This window comes from Haliotis cracherodii, unplaced genomic scaffold (genome assembly GCF_022045235.1).
Source record: "Haliotis cracherodii isolate W230 unplaced genomic scaffold, xgHalCrac1.p SCAF_1, whole genome shotgun sequence".
NCBI classification, from domain to species: domain Eukaryota; kingdom Metazoa; phylum Mollusca; class Gastropoda; order Lepetellida; family Haliotidae; genus Haliotis; species Haliotis cracherodii.
The window spans coordinates 22816923-22838817 of NW_027266264.1; the positions used below are offsets into that span (position 1 = coordinate 22816923).

Consider the following 21895-nt stretch of genomic DNA (forward strand, 5'->3'; position numbering starts at 1 on the left):
ATATGTGAGAAAGATCCAACCTATTCCTAACTCGAACATTAATCTATACGACAAGGTAAAGGTAACCAAATTCATCAGCGGAACCTGTCTGTTCTACATTCTGACAAGCGTTCTGACACACATATTCCGCATATTGTATGGAACATTGGAGCCCTGCAGACACTACGCCGGGCCATTTCAAATCATGTGGATGTTCTTCAACTCGTTACTCTTCGGATACCATTTCTTCAAGATTGTGATATACATGTTTTTGTATGAGCCATTCCGACGTACTGCTTTTGACATGTGTCGAAAAAGGAGAAATGTGCCTGCTGAACACGCCCTCTAAACACACTGAAAACAGGAGCACCACGGGAAGTGTCCTTAAATCCATATATTGTTTGAAGATTTCACTTTGCAGTTGTTCCTTGGTGTTTGGTGTTCATTTATGTCTCAAGAGTAGTCGGCTGGTTATTCGGAAGTAACATTTGCCTTAGTTGAAATAGTATTGATTTTTATTCACGCAATGCTTACCTCTCGACCTTAACCACTATTTCACCCATCTACAACCAATGTTACCCCAGCCACAACCACTGTTACCCCGCCTTTAACCAGTGTTACCACAACCACTGTTTCCCCCGTCTAAAATCACTGTTACCCGAACTACAACCGCTGTTAGCCCGCCTTTAACCCATTTGCCAGGCCTTAAATCAATTTACACCGCTTTTAACCAATGTTACCCCTCCTTCAACCAATGTTACCCCGCCTTAAACCAATGTTACCCCACCTTATCCCATTGTTACCGCGATTTTAACCAATGTTACCCCACCTTAATCAAATGTTACCCCACCTTAAACCAATGTTACCCCGCCTTTAACCAATGTTACCCGCCTTTATCCAATTATACCCCGCCTTTAGCCTATGTTACCCGCCTTTAACAATGTTACCCCGCCTTTAACCAATGTTATCCCGCCTTTAACCAATCTTACCCCGCCTTTAACCAATGTTACCCCGCCTTTAACCAATATTACCCCACCTTAATCAAATGTTACCCCACCTTAATCCAATGTTACCCGCCTTAAACCAATGTTACCCGCCTTTAACCAATGTTGCCCCGCCTTTAACCAATGTTACCCCAATTTTAACCAATGTTACCCCAACTTTAACCAAATGTAACCCTGCCTTGAACAAATGTTACCCCCTCTTCAAGCACTGTTACCCCGCCTTAAAGCAATGTAACCCCCCTTTTAACAACTGTTTCCCCAAATACAACCACCGTTACACCACCTTTAACCAGTGTTAACCCGTCTTGAACAACTGTTACACCAACTACAACCACGACTACCCAAACTACAACTACTCTTTCCCCACCTTTCTCCACTCTTTCCCCGCCTCTAACCGGTGTTAACATGCCCGCTGTTACCCCACTTTTAACTGTTACCCCAACTACAACCACTACTACACCAACTACAACTACTCTTTCCCCACCTTTAACCACTCTTTCCCCGCCTCTAACCGGTGTTTACCCATCTACAGCCACTGTTACCCCGCCTTTAACAACTCTGAGAATGGAAAATGACAATGCATAAACATGAAAATAAGACAAGTAAGTGAGTGAGTATGGTTTTACGCAGCTTTTAGCAATATTCCAGCAATAAAACGGCGGGGGACACCAGAAATGGGCTTCACACAATGTACCCATGTCAGGAATCGAACCGGGTCTTCGGCATGATGAGCGAACGCTTTAACCACTAGGCTACCCGACCACCCCTAAGACATAGTAAGGGAAGAAGTAGGGTCACCAAACACTTATCACAACTATATGGGGAGGGTATGAAAATATGACTGTTCTATTTTTTTCAAATCAACAAGTTTCAAATTTGAACATTATCCCATGACTGGTAATTTATTGTAGGTCGGGGGGAGTCCTTATATTATATAGTCCCTCTTATGCCCCCACCCCTACTGACCTTCCCCCCCAAATACATGTCACATTTTACCATGCTAAATCCCCAAGTCTTTTTTTTCTAGAATAGATAGTTTCTTATTTTGTACTTGTATCTTTATTGTGTCCCAACTAAATAACAATCATATATTCTAGTCTTAAGTCTCTGTAGATTGCAAAAAGAATGAAAATAAATTTAAATCAGAATTTCATAAAATTCATAAAAAGAGTTATTTGAAAAACTAAAGAATCATAAACTAATCAGAATAAAGTTAACATGATGTATATCTTATTCTTTTAAAGCTTGTGAGGTAAATGTTTGTATTTCTGAGCATTTGTTTCATATCCAAATAAAACAGCGATAATATTAACTGCAGCTTTGGTGCTCATTTTATTTGTAGTCTTCTTTGTCCTCAAAGTGCAGGGATTCTCATATATATGTCTTCAGCAGAAGGTCAATCCTGCAGGAACCAAGTAGTGACATCTCCAGTGCACGAGGCTGTAGACACATCATTTATCCCAGGTCCTGAACACACTGACTGTTTGCTTCAGCATGGGGAACCGGTGTCATGTGACTGAAGGAAGCCATGAGAATTTCAGCACCGAGAGGAACTCGGGGCCAGACTGACGACTTTTCACGACAACCATCTGGAAGCCATTCTTCTTCATGATATCCTCAATTTCATCTGAAAAATATGTCAGTCATTATTCCTGTAGTTCAAGTATACAGTTAGTTTCATATAGAATACTAAACGAGCTCCCACGTAATACCAATTTTATGAAACAAGTGAATAGTTGTGGTATCTGACGAGCGAAAGCGAGTCAGATACCACAACTATTCACGAGTTTCATAAAATTGGTTTTACACGGGAGCGAGTTTAGTATTTTATTTATTACTTGTCATTTATAACGTATTTAGAATTATACTGTTGAGTATGAATAGGCTGACACCTACACAATCCACGGCATAGTCCAATTGAGTTTAACAGAATAATGCTTCAACCACGTCAAAAGTTGAAACGTATGAATTTAATACCAAACAACGGCCCACCTTTAGAATTCAGGCGTCCACAAAATTATCATAGCGTTAAGGTTATCGCAACTCACATACTTTAACTTAGACCAATGAATGTTGTTGCGCTACAGTACGATCGCCTTGTGGAACGGGGCCTTGCACCGCAAAGTTTACAATCACGTCACAATACCCGATGACATAATTTGTGGAATTTTGTTGCAAGATCCTTCGGCGAAACAATGCCATGTGACGTCAGCCTGGCAACAAGGTTGCTGGGGTCATCGAGTGTGCATAAGCTCCTCTCAGTGATCTATCATCTCCACATGCAATGTTGTTGAATAAGCCAAGGGATGTTAAGAGCTTTCACTATTTGTTGTAGAAATGTGTTCCAAAGAGTACATTATGCATGCGTTTTGGTATTACACAATTGCTAATACAACTGTATGTTTATTAAATGGGTGATCTCTTCACAGGCAAGTAATAAATAATGTTTTTACATTGCCTAGAATGAGATACACAAACTATCAATGACAGACCTGTGAGTGTCAGTTGTGTTGTTCAAATGTGACCGGTATTAAGTTTGAAAAAACAAAAAAGCTTTTCTCATGAAAAGACAATTGGGTTGCCATTTTGCTGATTTGGGTGATGGGGTGGTGCCCTGAAGCAGTACAAACTCCAGTACTTTGGGGGTTGAGTCCCACCCTGGATTTGTACCCACACTCTCAGAGCAGGCACCTAATTACCAGCAGACAAAGTCAGCAACACAACCCACTCAGCCAACTGGGCTTCCACAGAAATGGACGTTGACAACTACACAAGGTACATGACCTAGATTACCTACCAGTGGCCTTACTCTCAACCAATGGGGCTTCCACAGAAATGGACGTTGACAACTACACAAGGTACATGATCTAGATTACCTACCAGTGGCCTTACACTCAACCAATGGGACTTCCACAGAAATGGACATTTCACAACTACACAAGGTACATGATCTAGATTACCTACCAGTGCCCTTACACTCAACCAATGGGGCTTCCACAGAAATGGACATTTCACAACTACACAAGGTACATGATCTAGATTACCTACCAGTGGCCTTACACTCAACCAATGGGGCTTCCACAGAAATGGACATTTCACAACTACACAAGGTACATGATCTAGATTACCTACCGGTGGCCTTACACTCAACCAATGGGGCTTCCACAGAAATGGACATTTCAAAACTACACAAGGTACCTGATCTAGATTACCTACCGGTGGCCTTACACTCAACCAATGGGGCTTCCACAGAAATGGACATTTCACAACTACACAAGGTACCTGATCTAGATTACCTACCAGTGCCCTCACACCCAGTGGTTCGAAACCCAGATGGGACTCCACCCATAAACATACAAGAATTTGTCTTTACTTAGACATCTGACCGTGGTTGCTGTTAATAACGGTGAGTTGTGCGATCTTCCGATCACTTCACACACGATTTCGCCAAAATTAATTAAAACAATATTAAAAGGAATTTTGAATAAAATTACAATTTGAAATAAGTTACAAACATAAGTCCAGATATACAAAGAACACTTTTTATAGCCAGACAGTGTAATTAAGAGAATGAATACATGTACGAGTACATGAATAATTTGCAAACTTCAGTATGGATTTGTTGACATGCTATTTCCGGTGTTACGTGCTCACGGTAATGTCTTTCGGGAGGGGTAAAACATCAAAACTCATTAATTTGAGTATAATGAGCACCCCCTTCTACACAGCTGTGTTTTTTGGAAAAAAAGTGTGCACTATACTCAAGAAAATACGGTAATCCAAAATACACTGTTTAACATATGTCACATTGAACACTTTCTTAACAACATTGTCTTTTCATGATTACCATTTGTTGAGCGGTCAGTCCCTAGTCCTGCACCATGACAATGGAATATATTTATTTTATGAAAATAAAAAATCTAGATGTGTATACAAAAGCAATTCTAGCCAGCACTAGCAAGCTCCACATCAGCATCAGAAAAATTATTTGTTTAATTTTAGGGGCAAGAAGAGTATTGTGTAATATAAGATTCCATAGAGCAAATGTTAGTCCAGATCAGTCCCCTGAGTAAGTAGCTGTTTGCAGTCATAAACATCACACAATGATTCTCAATGAAACATATCGATATCTTCATCCTACGACAACATCCTCCTGGAAGGAATCACATCCTGACCTTGACCTTTGTCCTCACAGCAAAGCAGTTCTTTATGTGGCTTTAAACAATATCTCAGACATCTGAGAAACAATTGGTGCATGATGTTTACCACATTGGTGAAACTCGCGAGCACTGGATGTTGCTCCAAACAACTGGACCGCCCCCGTGGTCTAGCGGTAGAGCGTCCACCCAGAGAGCGGAAGGTCTGGGTTCGATCCCCGACCATGTCATACCAAAAGACGTTAAAAGATGGTACTTGTTGTAACCCTTTCTGGTTCTTGGCATTAAGGGGCTAAAACAAGGACTGGTCGGCACAGAGTCAGTATATTGTGTCTGAGTGGGGTATTCATGTTAACCTGTGGCATGGTATCTCAGTGTGCTGGCACTGTAAATCGTCATTAGTCAAGACTAGTACAAGCAGCCACACTCACAAACAAACAAACAAACAAACAAACACACACACACATGTCGCTACATAAGTGCAACAATCTTGGCCGCGACATTAAACGCCATTCCACCTCACCTACAAACGAGTGAGCGAGTTTTATGTTTAACCACAAGGCTACCCCACCGCCCCACTTACAAACGATCCTCATCATGTTGAATATAAGATTAAAGGTGTATGCCCATTATAACAGCGATAAGCATGAATCAGATGTAGAGTGTGTCTGTATATATGTACAAGCCTGTCATCACCTTGATCATTTTCCTTGATAATGACGAGGTAGAAGACGCCATCTGGTGACAAAATTGATGGAATCAAGGGAAATAACCTGTCCACAACCTCGCGGCCTCTGACACCTCCTGCCCATGATGCCTCAATGCCTTTACTGCCCACCTATGTACACAGAACAGGCACAATAAACACCAACCTCATTAAAGTCAGATCTTGTAGTCAAATATACAATAATCTTTTCCTTTTTGTGCATGTCAGTTAGTTTTTCAAGGTTGAATTTCTCACAAACTCTAAAGTAATAAATCTGACAGACCACAATATTGTTGATATCGCCAGCCCAGCATTGAGACTGGTTTGTAACTCACATTCTGATTGGTCCATTTGACTGAGCAACTTCCCAATCTAATTGGCCAATGAAAATTAAGGGCGGGTAATTTGAGATCATGAGAACCATGGGAAAGTATCCAGGTGTTATAGTCCTGGAGCATGTCAGCCTTTTAGGGCCATTTGGCTTTTTTCAACTTAGTATCTTCAAATTTAAGCATAGCATCTTGAAATTTCAACTTACTAACTTGAAATGTCAAGAAATTAAATGGCTTCTGCAGATTTATATTTGTAATATGGCAGATATTGTAATTATTTTCAATATGATAAGAAGGAATTCATCAACCGTATTCCGGAATACCCTGTGTTAACCTTTTGAGGGTGCAATATTACATAACACATTCTGACTGTCACTTTCACAATCTGGTAAGCGACACTCTGATTGGTCAGGTGAAAGGTCGTTCTGACATTACCCGTAATGGGATGTCCTCAGATCTTTGTCAAGAAGTCTGAATGAGATTGAGTGATGAGCAACACCCTATGCTTCACCAGACAAATCTACATATGGAGAGTTGGTAGTAACACTCTACTCCCTTACATGACATGACTACCTCTTGACTGGGGGTGACTACATACATAAGAGTTGACAGCAGCTCCGTACCTCTTGACTGGGGCTGACTACATACACAAGAGTTGACAGCAGCTCCCTACCTCTTGACTGGGAGTGACTACATACATAAGAGGTGACAGCAACTCCCTACCTCTTGACTGGGGGTGACTATATACATAAGAGTTGACAGCAGCTCCCTACCTCTTGACTGGGGGTGACTACATACATAAGAGTTGACAGCAGCTCCCTACCTCTTGACTGGGGGTGACTACATACATAAGAGTTGACAGCAGCTCCCTACCTCTTGACTGGGAGTGACTACATACATAAGAGTTGACAGCAATTCCTTACCTCTTGACTGGGGGTGACTACATACATAAGAGTTGACAGCAGCTCCCTACCTCTTGACTGGGGGTGACTACATACATAAGAGTTGACAGCAGCTCCCTACCTCTTGACTGGGGGTGACTACATACATAAGAGTTGACAGCAACTCCCTACCTCTTGACTGGGGGTGACTACATACATAAGAGTTGATAGCAACTCCCTACCTCTTGACTGGGGGTGACTACATACATAAGAGTTGACAGCAACTCCCTACCTCTTGACTGGGGGTGACTACATATGGTGGGTTGAAAAGCAACACATCAACGCAGCCAGCAAGGCGGGATGCAAGGGAGTTCACCTGAAAGAATAATTGACCACCTTTTTAGCATGTTCAGTGAAATATTTTATTGTGACTATTTTCATTATTGATCAAGAGTATGGCAATGGCACTTCTTTTTTATTGTGTTCTGTGTATCTTGGAATACCATTACAATGACAAATATAATCACTGACTTGGGCTTGATAAAGGAATTTGTGGTCAGTGGTCTTAAATCTGAGTGCATGTTTATTTTACTGCTGCAATTAGCAACATTCCAGTTATAATACCACAGTTGCCTGTAAATAATCAAGACCAAAACGCCATCAGAATAGTGTTGGATCGTCTCCTAAGTTCTGTTAAACGTATAAATAACCTTCCCAGTGTTATTGTAAGTTAGCATCAACTCTTCCTCGTGTCAAGCATGCAACAATTAGAATCATAAACACGCTAAAGATATATTTTTTTGACATAATATATAAACATTATTTCGCAAACATGTGAATTTCCAAACTGTGTTACATAATAAACACACAATGACTATTAGAAAGTGGTCAAATGTCAAAAATGTTAAATTTGGGATAAAACTTTCCAAGTAAAGTACAGATTCTAGTACTGTTTTTGGTTGAGTGCCATCCAGAATTTGAGCCCACACTGTGGGTTTAGGTGATAAGGTGCCTCACTCTGGCAGTGTGGGTTAGAATCCCGAATGGGACTCAACCCAAAACCGTACTAGAATCTGTACTTTACTAAGAAAGTGTTATCCCAAATATAACATGTTACGCAAGTTTCAAAGGATGTGGTGCCCTGAACTTCAATAACCACCACAACATACCAGATCTGTAACAACAGGCTCCACCATGACAGAGTTCCTACACGCTGTGTCCCTCGTGATGCAGGCTGCCCTCACATTGATGTCAGTGCTCCTACAACATCATGACACCATTGTGTTGGTTACTGGTCTAAGGGAGGTAATTCATGTTGTATGTTACTGAACACATATTGAGGTAAGAGAAAATTACATTTTGTCTATTGTGGGATACGGGCTGATCCCGGATATAGACCCACACAAAAACTTGAACCTTGAAATCACTATCTAAATCATATACCTTGAAGTAAGGCCTATAACCAATATAGATATTGGTGGGATTTCATTACTGGGCTGTGTCTTGCCTTGATGGATAAGATGTATGCCCAGGACATGTTTGCAACATTTTATGATTAAAAGATCTACATGCATTGGATTCATCATCAGCCTGTGCAATGCATAGATCCAGTGTACTATATATATATATATATGCACTACACGTACTGATAAACAATTTACATATTCCTATTAAATAATTATATTCCGTTTGCTGAAAAATCGTATCAATGAAATGCAAAATAGATATAAAACCCAAAGCAACAATTCATCTTAAACGGTATGAAAGTGATCTATTTGTCCGTACCAACCTGCACCATAATTTCAGACATTGTCATGATGGGTAGAAAAAATTGTTTAACAATGTAATTGTTGGTGTTTAAATACCTGTTGTTACAAGGGTACATGCACTGTAAACTGAACAGCCCTTCATGCGCACGTGAAATAATTATACACTGAAAGTTTCATACTTGAAAGTCTTCTTTTACCCAAGAATACATTATACGAGTCATCAAGTGAGTGAGTGAGTATGGTTTTACTCCGCTTTAAGTAATATTCCAGCAATATCACAGCGGGGGACACCAGAAATATCATACTCTGATGGCATAGATCGTTCAACAGTATGTCATCAATCACCAGCTTATCAGCTGGAATATTGCGAGTGTCATATTAAACAACAAACAAACAAAAATAAGTCTCCACTAACACCTGTTTTCTTAATGCTTGAGCATGTTGAGGTTACTCCTGTTTCTTGGGTTTCGAAGCCATGGCTAACAGAGCTAGGCACAGCTGACAGGTGCAGTGACAGTGTCTTTGATCACATTGACCTCTGGGCCCTTTATGAGTGAGTGAGTGAGTATGGTTTTACGCCGCTTTTAGCAATATTCCAGCAATATCACGGCGGGGGACACCAGAAATGGGCTTCACACACTGTGCCCATGTCGGGAATCGAACCCGGGTCTTCAGCATGACAAGCGAACGCTTTAACCACTAGGCTACCCGACCACCCCATATGAGTCATAGAGAAGCATAGGTAAACCTATGGACATGTTGTACACTGCCCAGTTTTTTTGTTATATCAGTGCATTCACGGGTCTTAAATCAATGCTTGACTCCTGTATACAGTAGGGTTTACAGGGCAGACAGGTTAGTTCATCACTGCTACTTACTATGGCCTAGCGGCTAATACATTCAGAGACCAAAAATACCCATGCACATTATTAAGACATCGACCTTGTGGGGATTCTGTGGTAGAACTGGTCCCAAGCAACCTATACTGATTGTAAGAGGCGACTTAATGGATCAGGTGTCAGATTGATTGTGTGTTATCATACTCTGATGGCATAGATCTTTCAACAGTATGTCATCAATCACCAGCTTATCAGCTGGAATATTGCGAGTGTCATATTAAACAACAAACAAACAAAAATAAGTCTCCACTAACACCTGTTTTCTTAATGCTTGAGCATGTTGAGGTTACTCCTGTTTCTTGGGTTTCGAAGCCATGGCTAACAGAGCTAGGCACAGCTGACAGGTGCAGTGACAGTGTCTTTGATCACATTGACCTCTGGGCCCTTTATGAGTGAGTGAGTGAGTATGGTTTTACGCCACTTTTAGCAATATTCCAGCAATATCACGGCGGGGGACACCAGAAATGGGCTTCACACACTGTGCCCATGTCGGGAATCGAACCCGAGTCTTTGGCGTGACGAGGGAACGCTTTAACCACTAGACTACCCGACCGCCCCTGGGCCCTCTTTGAAGTAAATGAAGGCTGCTGCAGACTCACATGTACGCACTGGAGGAGCCCAGCATCCTGGCCAGGAAGGTGATGCATACTCCAGATCCTGATCCAATCTCCAGGCACACTGTTGGCCTGAAATCATCAGTAACTTGAACTATATTCTTTAGTGAATGAAAAGTTTCACAATAAACATTTCTAAAATCAATCGTTAATATCAATCCAATGTGGTAAAATGAGTTTAGATAACATCATTTATTCATGGAATCACATATTGAATAATATCGTATACACTGTACATTTGGCTTTTGGTATCTGTATGCTACATGTTATCTATTACCTGTTGTTGTCAGTGTTAATCTGTTCCTTATCAGAGCATGTCATGCATATACATATATATCTCTCATCTCTTGTTTGTTGTCACTCCAGCTTGATAACAGTGTAAGAATCTACATCAAAACGTGGCCGTATGCAACAAGCCTGATGTTGCACTGTTCCTGTTTACTGGTAATTACTAGTTTTTTACCGGTAAAATTAGGCTTGGACCGGTAATTCATCTGACTGCCAGTCCCTGTGGACTGGCAAAAAAAGTTCTTATAGATCTTTGTTGTTGAACAAAATAAATCGGTGATATTCATATATTCAGATATATGCTTGTCTGTTACCATCAGGGTTTCCCCTTGTCTATTTCTAGGTAAAATATATATTAAAGAGAAAATTGTGACTGAGTTTGTGTGAATGATGTATAGAGCTAACTAAGTTACTTCAGAGATGACATCTTTGCACTGAACATGAAGTTGAAAGAATTAAAACCAAATAATTTTCATATGTTTTTTAATTGTTGAAAGTTGGGACTGGCAAAAATTAGAGGGGACTGGTAATTTTTAGAATTGCCAGTCCACAAGGACTGGCAGTTTCAAAAGCCAGCGGGAACACTGTGTTTTTATAAAGTTGTACATTGTACAAGTGATGTGTTTACACTCTGTCACAGACAGAGGTGGCTTGCTAACACAGTGCTTTTTTGGACCTGTATGACCGTCGATAGTAGATCAGCATAGCAATGTGCCACAATGGATATAAACAAGGCAAATGAATATTTCTGCTCAGCTAGGTGCTCAGGTTGGTGTACCTCAGCTTAGCAAGGAAATCATGTTCTTGCTCCAAGGCATCCAGGAAGAGGAAGGAATCTTCGGCAGGCTCGTAGACATGGTTGTAGTCTGAGCTACCCAAGTGGCCCATGTCTGGGGTGGAAAACATGTCTGACATGCTGGAGACAGAAAGATGAAATTAATTTTTCTTAATGAAGGATAAAATCTTGCAAAATATTATGATTTTCAATTTGATGAATATATTTGTGATTTAGAATATCTATAGTGTTTCAATATGAATAACACTTAATTCATTTTGCAAAACCTACTTCAGTGGAAATCATACAGATTGTCTGGGATATCAATTAATGCTCATAACAATTGTTGTCAACTACTGTACAGTGATACAGATAAAAGTGTTATGGCCAATGTTGCAGTATGGCCGCAGTATTAGGGGTCCTATTAAACCTTCTGGTTGATCTAAACAAACAATGTATCACTTGTTACTTGCAATCGAACAAGATCATTACTTTCACATATCCACTACATTCAGACGATCGTAGTAAACATATTTGTCACATGATAGCGATGATTGACTCGTGCTACCAGTGATTATCGATCGAGCCTGGGCTCCAAATCTACTAGGCTTAGTATATTAATCAGCAGTATGACTCCACGAGGTCACACTAAAGAATACAACTCTAAAATATAACTCTTATCAGTACATAAAGTGTCATCTCCATTGTCTCAATTTACCACTTACGTTGATTAAGACATTTGTTATTCAGTCAGAGCTCACATGTCGTTGTTTACCCACGAGCGTGATTTAGAGTTATTCGCCCTTTGCAAAGCCCTTAAACTGGTACCAGATATATGTTGCGAAAAGCACATTCCCAGTCTCATTCGTCAACACTCGCATCTTTCCGAGAGCTGTGACAATCGAAAGTTTAGTCTGTAGAATGTGGAATTCAGCCATATTACACTTAAATTGAGATGTCGTCGTTGCATATTCAGAACATATTTTATATTATGCTGATATTTATGATCTCCGGAGTACAGTTCTTCTTTTGTATACACTGTGAAAATCAGAAAATTAGTCCTTGAGGAAAAAAGGACATCGGATTACACATGAAAGGTTTAATAATGTCAGCTATTGACCAGAAACGGTCTGATGCATCAATTAACTACATAAAGACGATTTTGAAGTATCTCTTATTACTGGAAAAGAATAGCATCCACCCACATGATTTTTATGTTTTCTTTCCGTAATTGCGTAATCCGTAATCCGTTATTGTCGACATTCATGCTACAAAATTAACGTTTCCCGTATACTTCCCCGCGGGGAAGAATAAATGGATGGATGGAACGAGTTGGTCTGCAATGGCCAAGGCTCAAACTATTTCACTGATTAGATTGTGGAGTTAATTGACTCAGGTGTTAATTGGTCTCCGCCGACTTAATTGGCAGTCTACGCATCTGGTCCGTATCTTGCCAAAGTGTTGTTTTAGCTACTCTCCTTTTTATTGCTGTAATCGAAGACCAGAAAACAAAACGCACTTAGCTCGGTTAATTTTGTCTTCACTCACACCTCGGCAGTCAAACCAGTTAAAAGTAAAGGAAGCGCTAGTAAAGTCCCGTACATTAAATGATTCATGGACCCCGGGTCGCTTGAAAGTCTCATTACAACGAGTACAGGTGTATTCTGGTGAAACTCTGTCCTCAAAACACTTCAGTTTGTTTGATGGAGATTTTGTTTGCCCACGGATGACTGATTTTGAAATAAGGCTAGACCTCCGTCATATTTATGGACATTCTACATCAGCGTTCTTTTACACTGGAACCAGTGACGAAAATCCGGAGAATATGATCAAAACGGCTTGAATGATTTTTCAGTGTTTATTAGAATTTTTAGTTGTAACTTAAGTGTGTTTTTACACCAGCAAATCGTGTAAGAACTCATATCCGGAAAACAATTCGAAACTATCCAATCAGTGAATGATGTATACCACAGTCAGCACTAATCCAGCTACGGATCTGAAAGAGTTCCCAACAACCAACATTTGTCGTATTTACCGCCTAGTCATAGAAGAAGTACTATTATTAAGAAACGGATGGTTACGATATCTTACTGGCCATGTGTGTCAACGCAACGAAAATTACTCATGCTATCAACCTATGGTTTGCTTGGCCCAGACTTATTATTAACAGCCGCGGTGTTGCTGGGGTAAACACATCGTGTGAATCCTTGCAGAACACATGACTGACAGGTGACATCCCGTGGTGAGGGGAACGTACGGGAGACACCATGTGATAAAGGGAACATACAGGAGACACCACGTGGTGAGGGGAACGTACAGGAGACACCACGTGGTGAGGGGAACGTACAGGAGACACCACGTGGTGAGGGGAACGTACAGGAGACACCACGTGGTTAGGGGAACGTACGGGAGACACCATGTGATAAAGGGAACATACAGGAGACACCACGTGGTGAGGGGAACGTACAGGAGACACCACGTGGTGAGAACATACAGGAGACACCACGTGGTGAGGGGAACGTACAGGAAACATCACGTGATAAAGGGAACATACAGGAGACACCACGTGGTGAGGGGAACGTACAGGAGACACCACGTGGTGAGGGGAACGTACAGGAAACATCACGTGATAAAGGGAACATACAGGAGACACCACGTGGTGAGGGGAACGTACAGGAGACACCATGTAGTGAAGGGAACGTACAGGATACACCACGTGATGAGGGGAACATACAGTAGACACCACGTGGTGAGGGGAACATACAGTAGACACCACATAGTGAGGGGAGCGTACAGGAGACACCACGTGGTGAGGGGAACATACAGTAGATACCACATAGTGAGGGGAGCGTACAGGAGACACCACGTGATGAGGGGAACGTACAGGAGACACCACGTAGTGAGGGGAGCGTACAGGAGACACCACGTGGTGAGGGGAGCGTACAGGAGACACCACGTGATGAGGGGAACGTACAGGAGACACCACGTGGTGAGGAGAACGTACAGGAGACACCACGTGGTTAGGGGAACGTACAGGAGACACCACGTGGTGAGGGGAACGTACAGGAGACACCACGTAGTGAGGGGAGCGTACAGGAGACACCACGTGGTGAGGGGAGCGTACAGGAGACACCACGTGATGAGGGGAACGTACAGGAGACACCACGTGGTTAGGGGAACGTACAGGAGACACCACGTGGTTAGGGGAACATACAGGAGACACCACGTGATGAGGGGAACGTACAGGAGACACCACGTGGTTAGGGGAACGTACAGGAGACACCACGTGATGAGGGGAACGTACAGGAGACACCACGTGGTTAGAGGAACGTACAGGAGACACCACGTGATGAGGGGAACGTACAGGAGAAAAAATATATATATATAAATACATAAAGAAATAAACATTAAAACCTTGAGGAATATGAAAAGCCAATGTGTAATGCTAAAGCAGGAAGACATGATAAACTGTACCAACATTACAATGTTCCCCGATATGCATGCTTTACCTGGGTTACATACGGGTGATCTAAGTTAGAAATATATGACTGATATAAATTCTTTAAACACGGTAATATCGAATATGCTTGGATCATCTTTTTTTTCAAATGTGCTCCATTCAAAAAAAGAAAATTATATAGAATTATGTGTTTACTCTCCTCCATGTATTTTGCTCTTTTATGAAAAAGCTTTTTACACCTTACACATTTTAATTACAGATTCCTTTGTTTTGATTTTAATGCAAACAAACCAGGTTTTACACTGTCTTTTGTTTCAACAGATTTTTATACATAAATATATGAATGGGGATTGACAAACAAACTTTTCTGGCTTATGTAAAAGCCGTCGCCCTTTAGGATTATAGAGCACTTTGGTCAAACGAACAAGGTACCAATATCCGAACACAGGAACATTTACTGTGTAACCCAACATATTCATATATGGATGTCTGCCGGGGAGCCCCAAAAGAAGGGACCACTCAAGGGCTGGATCAAACATTGGAGACACAACGTGGTTAGGGGAACGTACAGGAGACACCACGTGGTTAGGGGAACGTACAGGAGACACCACGTGGTTAGTGGAACATACAGGAGACACCACGTGATGAGGGGAACGTACAGGAGACACCACGTGGTTAGGGGAACGTACAGGAGACACCACGTGGTGAGGGGAACGTACAGGAGACACCACGTGATGAGGGGAACGTACAGGAGACACCACGTGGTGAGGGGAACGTACAGGAGACACCACGTGGTTAGGGGAACGTACAGGAGACACCACGTGATGAGGGGAACGTACAGGAGACACCACGTGGTTAGGGGAACGTACAGGAGACACCACGTGATGAGGGGATTGTTCATGAGCCCGTACAAGTATTCTTTCGCGTTTAATTACATCCTCACATTTAATGGTAGCAAACGAGATTATAGTTATACATTTATATTATCAGACTTTTGCTTACAAACTGTACATGAATATAAATACCTTAGTGTTGTATTCAATAAGAAATGTACATTTATTTCTACAAGAATATCTTTGTGTGAAAGGGGTAGAAAAGCCATGAATTTTATTTTATCCAGAGCTAGGTATCATAATTTGTCAATCAACTGCTAGCTTAAGTTATTCGACGTCCAGTTAACGTTCATGAGAAAAATATTATCTGTTAGGAAAAGTACCCCCATATGCTATGCAGTGAAATAGGAAGAAAGCCTCTGTATATAAATAGACAGGAAAACAATCGAAGCTATCTGGTCTTAGCTATAATGTCCATGGTATTTCTAAAGAAAACACAAAAGTCAACCAAAAAAATGGATTTCTTAATTACATTTATGACACAGTGACTGTAACAACGATAGGCAATAAAGACATCTGGACTGCCCGGGCCTCTCCAGACAGTAATTGACTTCATCATAAAATAAAGATTACTCTAACAGATCTATATATTCAAAAATTGAACTCTGACCGAGAAACATCGAGTAAAAGCAGATTCTACAAGACAACTAAAGAAAATACTGCCATTGAATTTTATCTTCAATATTTATCTAAAAAAAGTAAAACTAGTTTAGTTCAATTCAGACTTTCTTGTCACCGACTACCTGTTTAACCAGGTAGTAGGCAGAACATTCCTCTCATGGAAAGAAAATGTACATTTTGTCCATCAAATGATACTGCCGATACCATTATTTGTTTAATTTTGTGTATTTTAATGATTCAAGAAGGTTTTTATCTTCTTATTAGATAATTCGACCATCAGTTTTCAAAATGACCAAGTTATTTCAATGTAGAAACGTATCTACTCTGAGGAAACTGTATCATTTCTGTCGCAACATTCGTGACAAACGATCTGCGCGGGGCTCTTCTGACATTCGGTGAAACGTGTATGTTCAATGCAGTGGGCTGTTCTCCCCGCTTTATGTGTCAGGTAACACAACGCATTCTTTCTTGTGTTTGGAAACACGTATAAATCCCTTTATTTAAGAAATAAACGGCGAGTGGAGTTGTTTCTGGGACAAGAAAACACTGCAGGGAGAATAAACCACGACGGGCGCACATGTGGTTATTTCCCGCATATTCTCACAATCCTCACGTCGATTGCCTGTACCTTTTTCTCCCAATACCGATTGTCATATCCCTCCTGCTTTTGGACGCGATCGGCCATAACGTTTATCTGCTTTGCCCAGCTACATCTATGGGGAACATGTCACTAGACACTTCCGTCGGCCAATTTACGTCATCACGTTGCGAGAGTGTTCGAATCTCCAGAAATGACGTCATGATAGAACAATGTTTTATCGTGAAATAAACCACGCTTCGTTCTTTATTGTTCTTTCGATTTATCGTAGCTATCTAATATTACTCGATAACCACCATCGCTGGTACATGAGTTATTCAATGACATGGATAACAAAATTAACAATAATACAGCAAATTGATATATGTTGTAGAATGTGTCTCAGTATAGTTTTGTAATGTAGATTATTTACCATTTGTGAACAGTGAAAGATATGTGATTACGTTTGGCAATTGTGTGCAGTATTCATTAATACATTCAGTACGTAAGGTTTATATAAAAAGTGAATTACATCTGAACAAATAGCAGAATTCTTCTCCTGTAACTTGGGAGTCACACGATATACACATCCTTTGTTCTCCTGATATATTTTCCCATCGGCCTGTTTCTATTGGTAGTTTGTGATCATCAGTTCTAAAATATAGTAAAAGTTTAGAACTGATGATCTGGAAGAAGTACGGAGATTCTGTAAAGATACTATAATACCTCGCTTTATGTGAGGTTTGGCTATCACTTCTCCATGAGTGAAAAAAATTATCTTTAAGACCTCTTCCAACTTATATGTGTGTGCTCTTTTCACAATCCAATTTCTATTATATTCACTAGGGTTCTCAAAAATCTTAAGGTAGGCCAAACTATATAAGATGTGTTTAATATGGGTTTAACCAGGGATACAAATTACCAAGTTTGTTGCGTTCCGTCATATATTTCAGCGCTAACGATGCAATCTTTATAAGATTAGGTAATCCTTACTTGCACCAGTAAGATATGGCATGTTTAGCAATTATAATGCTTAGTGGTTCTCTTACCGATTCACCGTGCTCCATAGGTTGGAGTGTTTAATGTGTACCCGTATACGTAGCCACATTTAGGAACTTCAGGTGTACGCGCTCTATTATATCTGCTATTTCACAGTACCACACTTCACAAGCGTAAAGTAGAAAAGGTCCGAAGAATATCAAAAGTAGAAACTAGACAGTCGAAAGGAAATTGAATTTTATTGTCTCTTTCAGTAGTGTCATTGAAGCTTTCATGCCAATGTCTGCAGTATATTTTAAGAACCCAATCATTCTCCCATTCCTATCAAATGTTCTGCCCAATAACTTATAACTGTCCATTTTCTTTTTTTATTGCCGGTGTCCCGGTATAAACTCTCCCCCGTACAAATTCTCCCCCCAGAGATTTTATACCGGTACAGATTCTCCCCCGGAGAATCTGTTCTGAAATAAAATCTCCCCCGGGCGGATATATTTCGCGCCCCCCTCAGTATAAAGTCTCCCCCCTGATTTTTCGGTTTGTTGCAATGTCTTTAAGTACTATATTCTTTAAATAGTTATCTTTAATGTAAGGAGGGTTACTTTAAAAAAATAGATTATGAAATATGGTCTTAATTAATTGATATTTCAGCATATTTTATTTGGTAACTGTACCTTCCATCCTAAAATAATTATTATGAGACATATATCATACCTAACAAATTTGAATGAAATGACTTCATGTAACAATTACATGTACGGTTACTGTTGTAACTTAATTCATAAATCTTATTAATCCTCGCAAACATTCGGTTTTAACACTAACTACGTAAAAACTGTCAGCATATCCACGCGCGCCTCCAGCCCAGGCTGTCCGTTATACTCTGATTTAAGTTCTAAAATATGTTCCTCATACAGGCTAAGATTTGAAAATGGTATCAGTGTAATATCTGTGGCTAGAATAGCATGGTGCAACCAGGTTTCTGTTAAACACCCCCACACGTGCACATACAAGTAACTAAATGTATATTAAGATAAATATATAACCCAGAAAAAATAAAGGAGAGAAAAAAATATATATATAAATACATATTAAACAAATAAACATTAAAACCTTGAGGAATATGAAAAGCCAATGTGTAATGCTAAAGCACGAAGACACGATAAACTGAACCAACTTTACAATGTTCTCCGATATGCATGCTTTACCTGGGTTACATACGGGTGATCTAAGTTAGAAATATATGACTGATATAAATTCTTTAAACACGGTAAAATCGAATATGCTTGGATCATCTTTTTTTTCAAATGTGCTCCATTCAAAAAAAGAAAATTATATAAAATTATGTGTTTACTCTCCTCCATGTATTTTGCTCTTTTATGAAAAAGCTTTTTACACCTTACACATTTTAATTACAGATTCCTTTGTTTTGATTTTAATGCAAACAAACCAGGCTTTACACTGTCTTTTGTTTCAACAGATTTTTATACATAAATATATGAATGGGGATTGACAAACAAACTTTACTGGCTTATGTAAAAGCCGTCGCCCTTTAGGATTATATTAGTTTCCATGTGCGCGGTTTGCCACGCGGTTTGGGGCTTGTTTAGGAAGGCGGGTGAAATGCTATACAAAAACTATGCTTAAAATTTCGGCGACTTAGTTTCCATTGTGCGCGGTTTAACCAACTGCAAACCGCTAGAGGCTAGCGGTTGGTAAAAACGCGCAAATCGAAACGGTTCATTTATGATGTAGTATTTCCATTGGCGCGGTTAGGACCGCTCGGCTAAAAAATTGTCAAACAGTGCTCGTGGTTAGCCCAGCGGTTCTACCCGAGCCAATGGTAATTTTACAGAAAAAGGCCTAATTTCCTTTGAAAAAAAACTTGCATAGCGGTTTGACTAATCAGCATTGATTTTTACTCCATAAACTGTCAAAAAGTATTCATAAAGTATCAGGGGTCATTTCAACTTGCAAAATGATTGACATAGTCCTATAGAGCGAGGATTGGGCTGTTTTCCCACCCGATTGACTGATATTACAACATTCACATGGTTTAGAATGGTACACTGTTTGGCAAAGCATGCAAATAACACTATTAAGCGATATTTCATCAGAAAATATCATATCTCCGTTAAAACATAAAACCAATATTTATGAGTCCACATATGGATATAAGACTGTATCACTGTATTCAATTCCAAAATTTTAGATATAAACTTTCGGACAGTCCAGTTCAAAATTCTTCAACCATTAATACATCACAGGATGTATAGCTAGACGACGGGAGTCTTCAAACAGCTGAACACATTCTTACCACATACATTTCCTTATCTAGTATTTAGGTCTATCACAAAATACCACACAGACACTGCATAGCATAAGCATTTAATAAACCTAAAATTTTTGAACTGCGTGACAAGTCTGTATAAATAATCGGGGGGGGAGAAAATATTCTAGGGTTTGATTGGTAGCTAACCCTTGAGAATCTACAAATAGGAGAACCCTTTTGTACCACTTACATTCCCTTAATTGACATTTAAATTTTAATACCTCTAGTTAGTACCGTTTTAAATTTAGGATCCAGTGAAATGCCTAAATACTGCTTTTGTTTACAAAATCAAGAAATCCAATGAACCCAAAACTGACTCACTTAAATTTATACATGCCAACAGCCATGCACTCAAGTAAAAGTTGTTCAGAAGCAGATATTCTCCATCAAAATATATCACAAAGACACCACATAGCAAAAGCATTTTTAGACAATTACAATCGTTGAACTGCATGACAAGTCTATATAAATACGTAGTTCGGGGGAGAAAATATTCCGTGAGTCACTGTCATTGTTACAATTGTTGAACTGCATGACAAGTCTATATAAATACGTAGTTCGGGGGAGAAAATATAGTGGACTGCAAGCCCTCCAAAACAAAAATACCAAAAACCTACCTAAATTAATAAATCTAATACTTAAAAGCTCCAACGACCTAACTAACGCAGGCAAACAAATAACCTTCTTGTGGATACCCGCCCACGTAGGAATATACGGTAATGAAAACGCCGATAAGGCAGCTAAACCATCCCTCAAAATCCCAGAAATAAGCTTAAACTTACCAATCTCAAAATCAGAAATTAAAAGCGTAAATAACCAAAAAATCACCAAAAAATGGCATAACCTATATCTAAACTCAAATAGCCAAATCAGAAAAGTACTCAGCAAACCACTGACCAAACCAAAAATTCTCCATCCATCAAAAAAAATCGACAGAGTAATCACTAAGCTCCAAACAGGACACACCAACCTAAATAACCACCTAAAAAAAATTAAGAAAAACATACTACAGGTAACTGCCCACACTGCAAACAACTAGAAACCCCAGAACACGCACTCATCTACTGCACACACTACCTAACACATCGAACCACATTACAAACCACCCTCAATCTAAACAAGGCTCTCACTCTAGAAGCAATACTAAACCCACAAAATAAACTAGAAAACTTCAAGGCCAACTTTAATCAAAACGGAACTAATAAAATGCATCTAAAAACACTATAATCCACCAAATCAAAATTACATAAACACACAAACATCCACCATACCCAGCTCCCTTAGTTCTCCTCCCCTACCCCATCGGCATCTATTCCAAATCTCAAAATTCCCAAATTCTATATAAGCAACCCCTAAAGCCCCTTCTTGGGTTGCACAGACCACTTTCGCCCCTTTCGGAAACACATTAAATGACCTGGCCGGGCCCGTGTGCGAAATACGCATCAGTCGGAAAGCGCACGTTAATCTCCAAAGTAAGTAAGTAAGTAAGTAAGTAAGTAAGGGAGAAAATATTCCGTGAGTCCTCGTAGGAAAGTCAGTTTCTTGACTGTGTTTTCTTTGATGAGAATGTTTCTCACCGACCTTAGCGTGTAGGGGTGTGATGTCCTGGGCA

General features: G+C 40.1%; 1 protein-coding gene across 3 annotated transcripts; it reads right to left on the reverse strand.

The window, feature by feature from the left end:
* Nucleotides 1-2314: 2314 nt before the first annotated feature.
* Nucleotides 2315-12184, reverse strand: LOC139462089 (methyltransferase N6AMT1-like). 3 transcript variants are annotated; one of them, XM_071243593.1, is made up of 7 exons: nt 12130-12184; nt 11408-11545; nt 10327-10413; nt 8229-8319; nt 7352-7435; nt 5837-5978; nt 2315-2610 (listed from the first exon to the last, which is right to left on the reverse strand). In XM_071243593.1, exons 2-7 carry the CDS (start codon nt 11542-11544, stop codon nt 2492-2494), a joined length of 660 nt encoding a protein of 219 aa, XP_071099694.1. In that variant the 5' UTR covers nt 11545; nt 12130-12184; the 3' UTR covers nt 2315-2491. The 3 variants fall into 3 exon arrangements, with proteins under 3 accessions (XP_071099694.1, XP_071099700.1, XP_071099708.1); XM_071243599.1 differs by having other exon boundaries at nt 11408-11519; nt 12130-12181; XM_071243607.1 differs by lacking the exon at nt 7352-7435.
* Between the last annotated feature and the right edge of the window lie 9711 nt (nt 12185-21895).

Bases quoted from the DNA above. Each gene is read 5' to 3' on its own strand.
- LOC139462089 (XM_071243593.1), bottom strand. From the start codon at position 11,544: ATGTCAGACATGTTTTCCACCCCAGACATGGGCCACTTGGGTAGCTCA. The intron at 10,414-11,407 runs GTACACCAACCT...TGATGATTTCAG, and splicing joins GATTTCCTTGCTAAGCTGAG to GCCAACAGTGTGCCTGGAGA. The intron at 2,611-5,836 runs GTGATGACAGGC...CATATTTTTCAG, and splicing joins TATCAAGGAAAATGATCAAG to ATGAAATTGAGGATATCATG.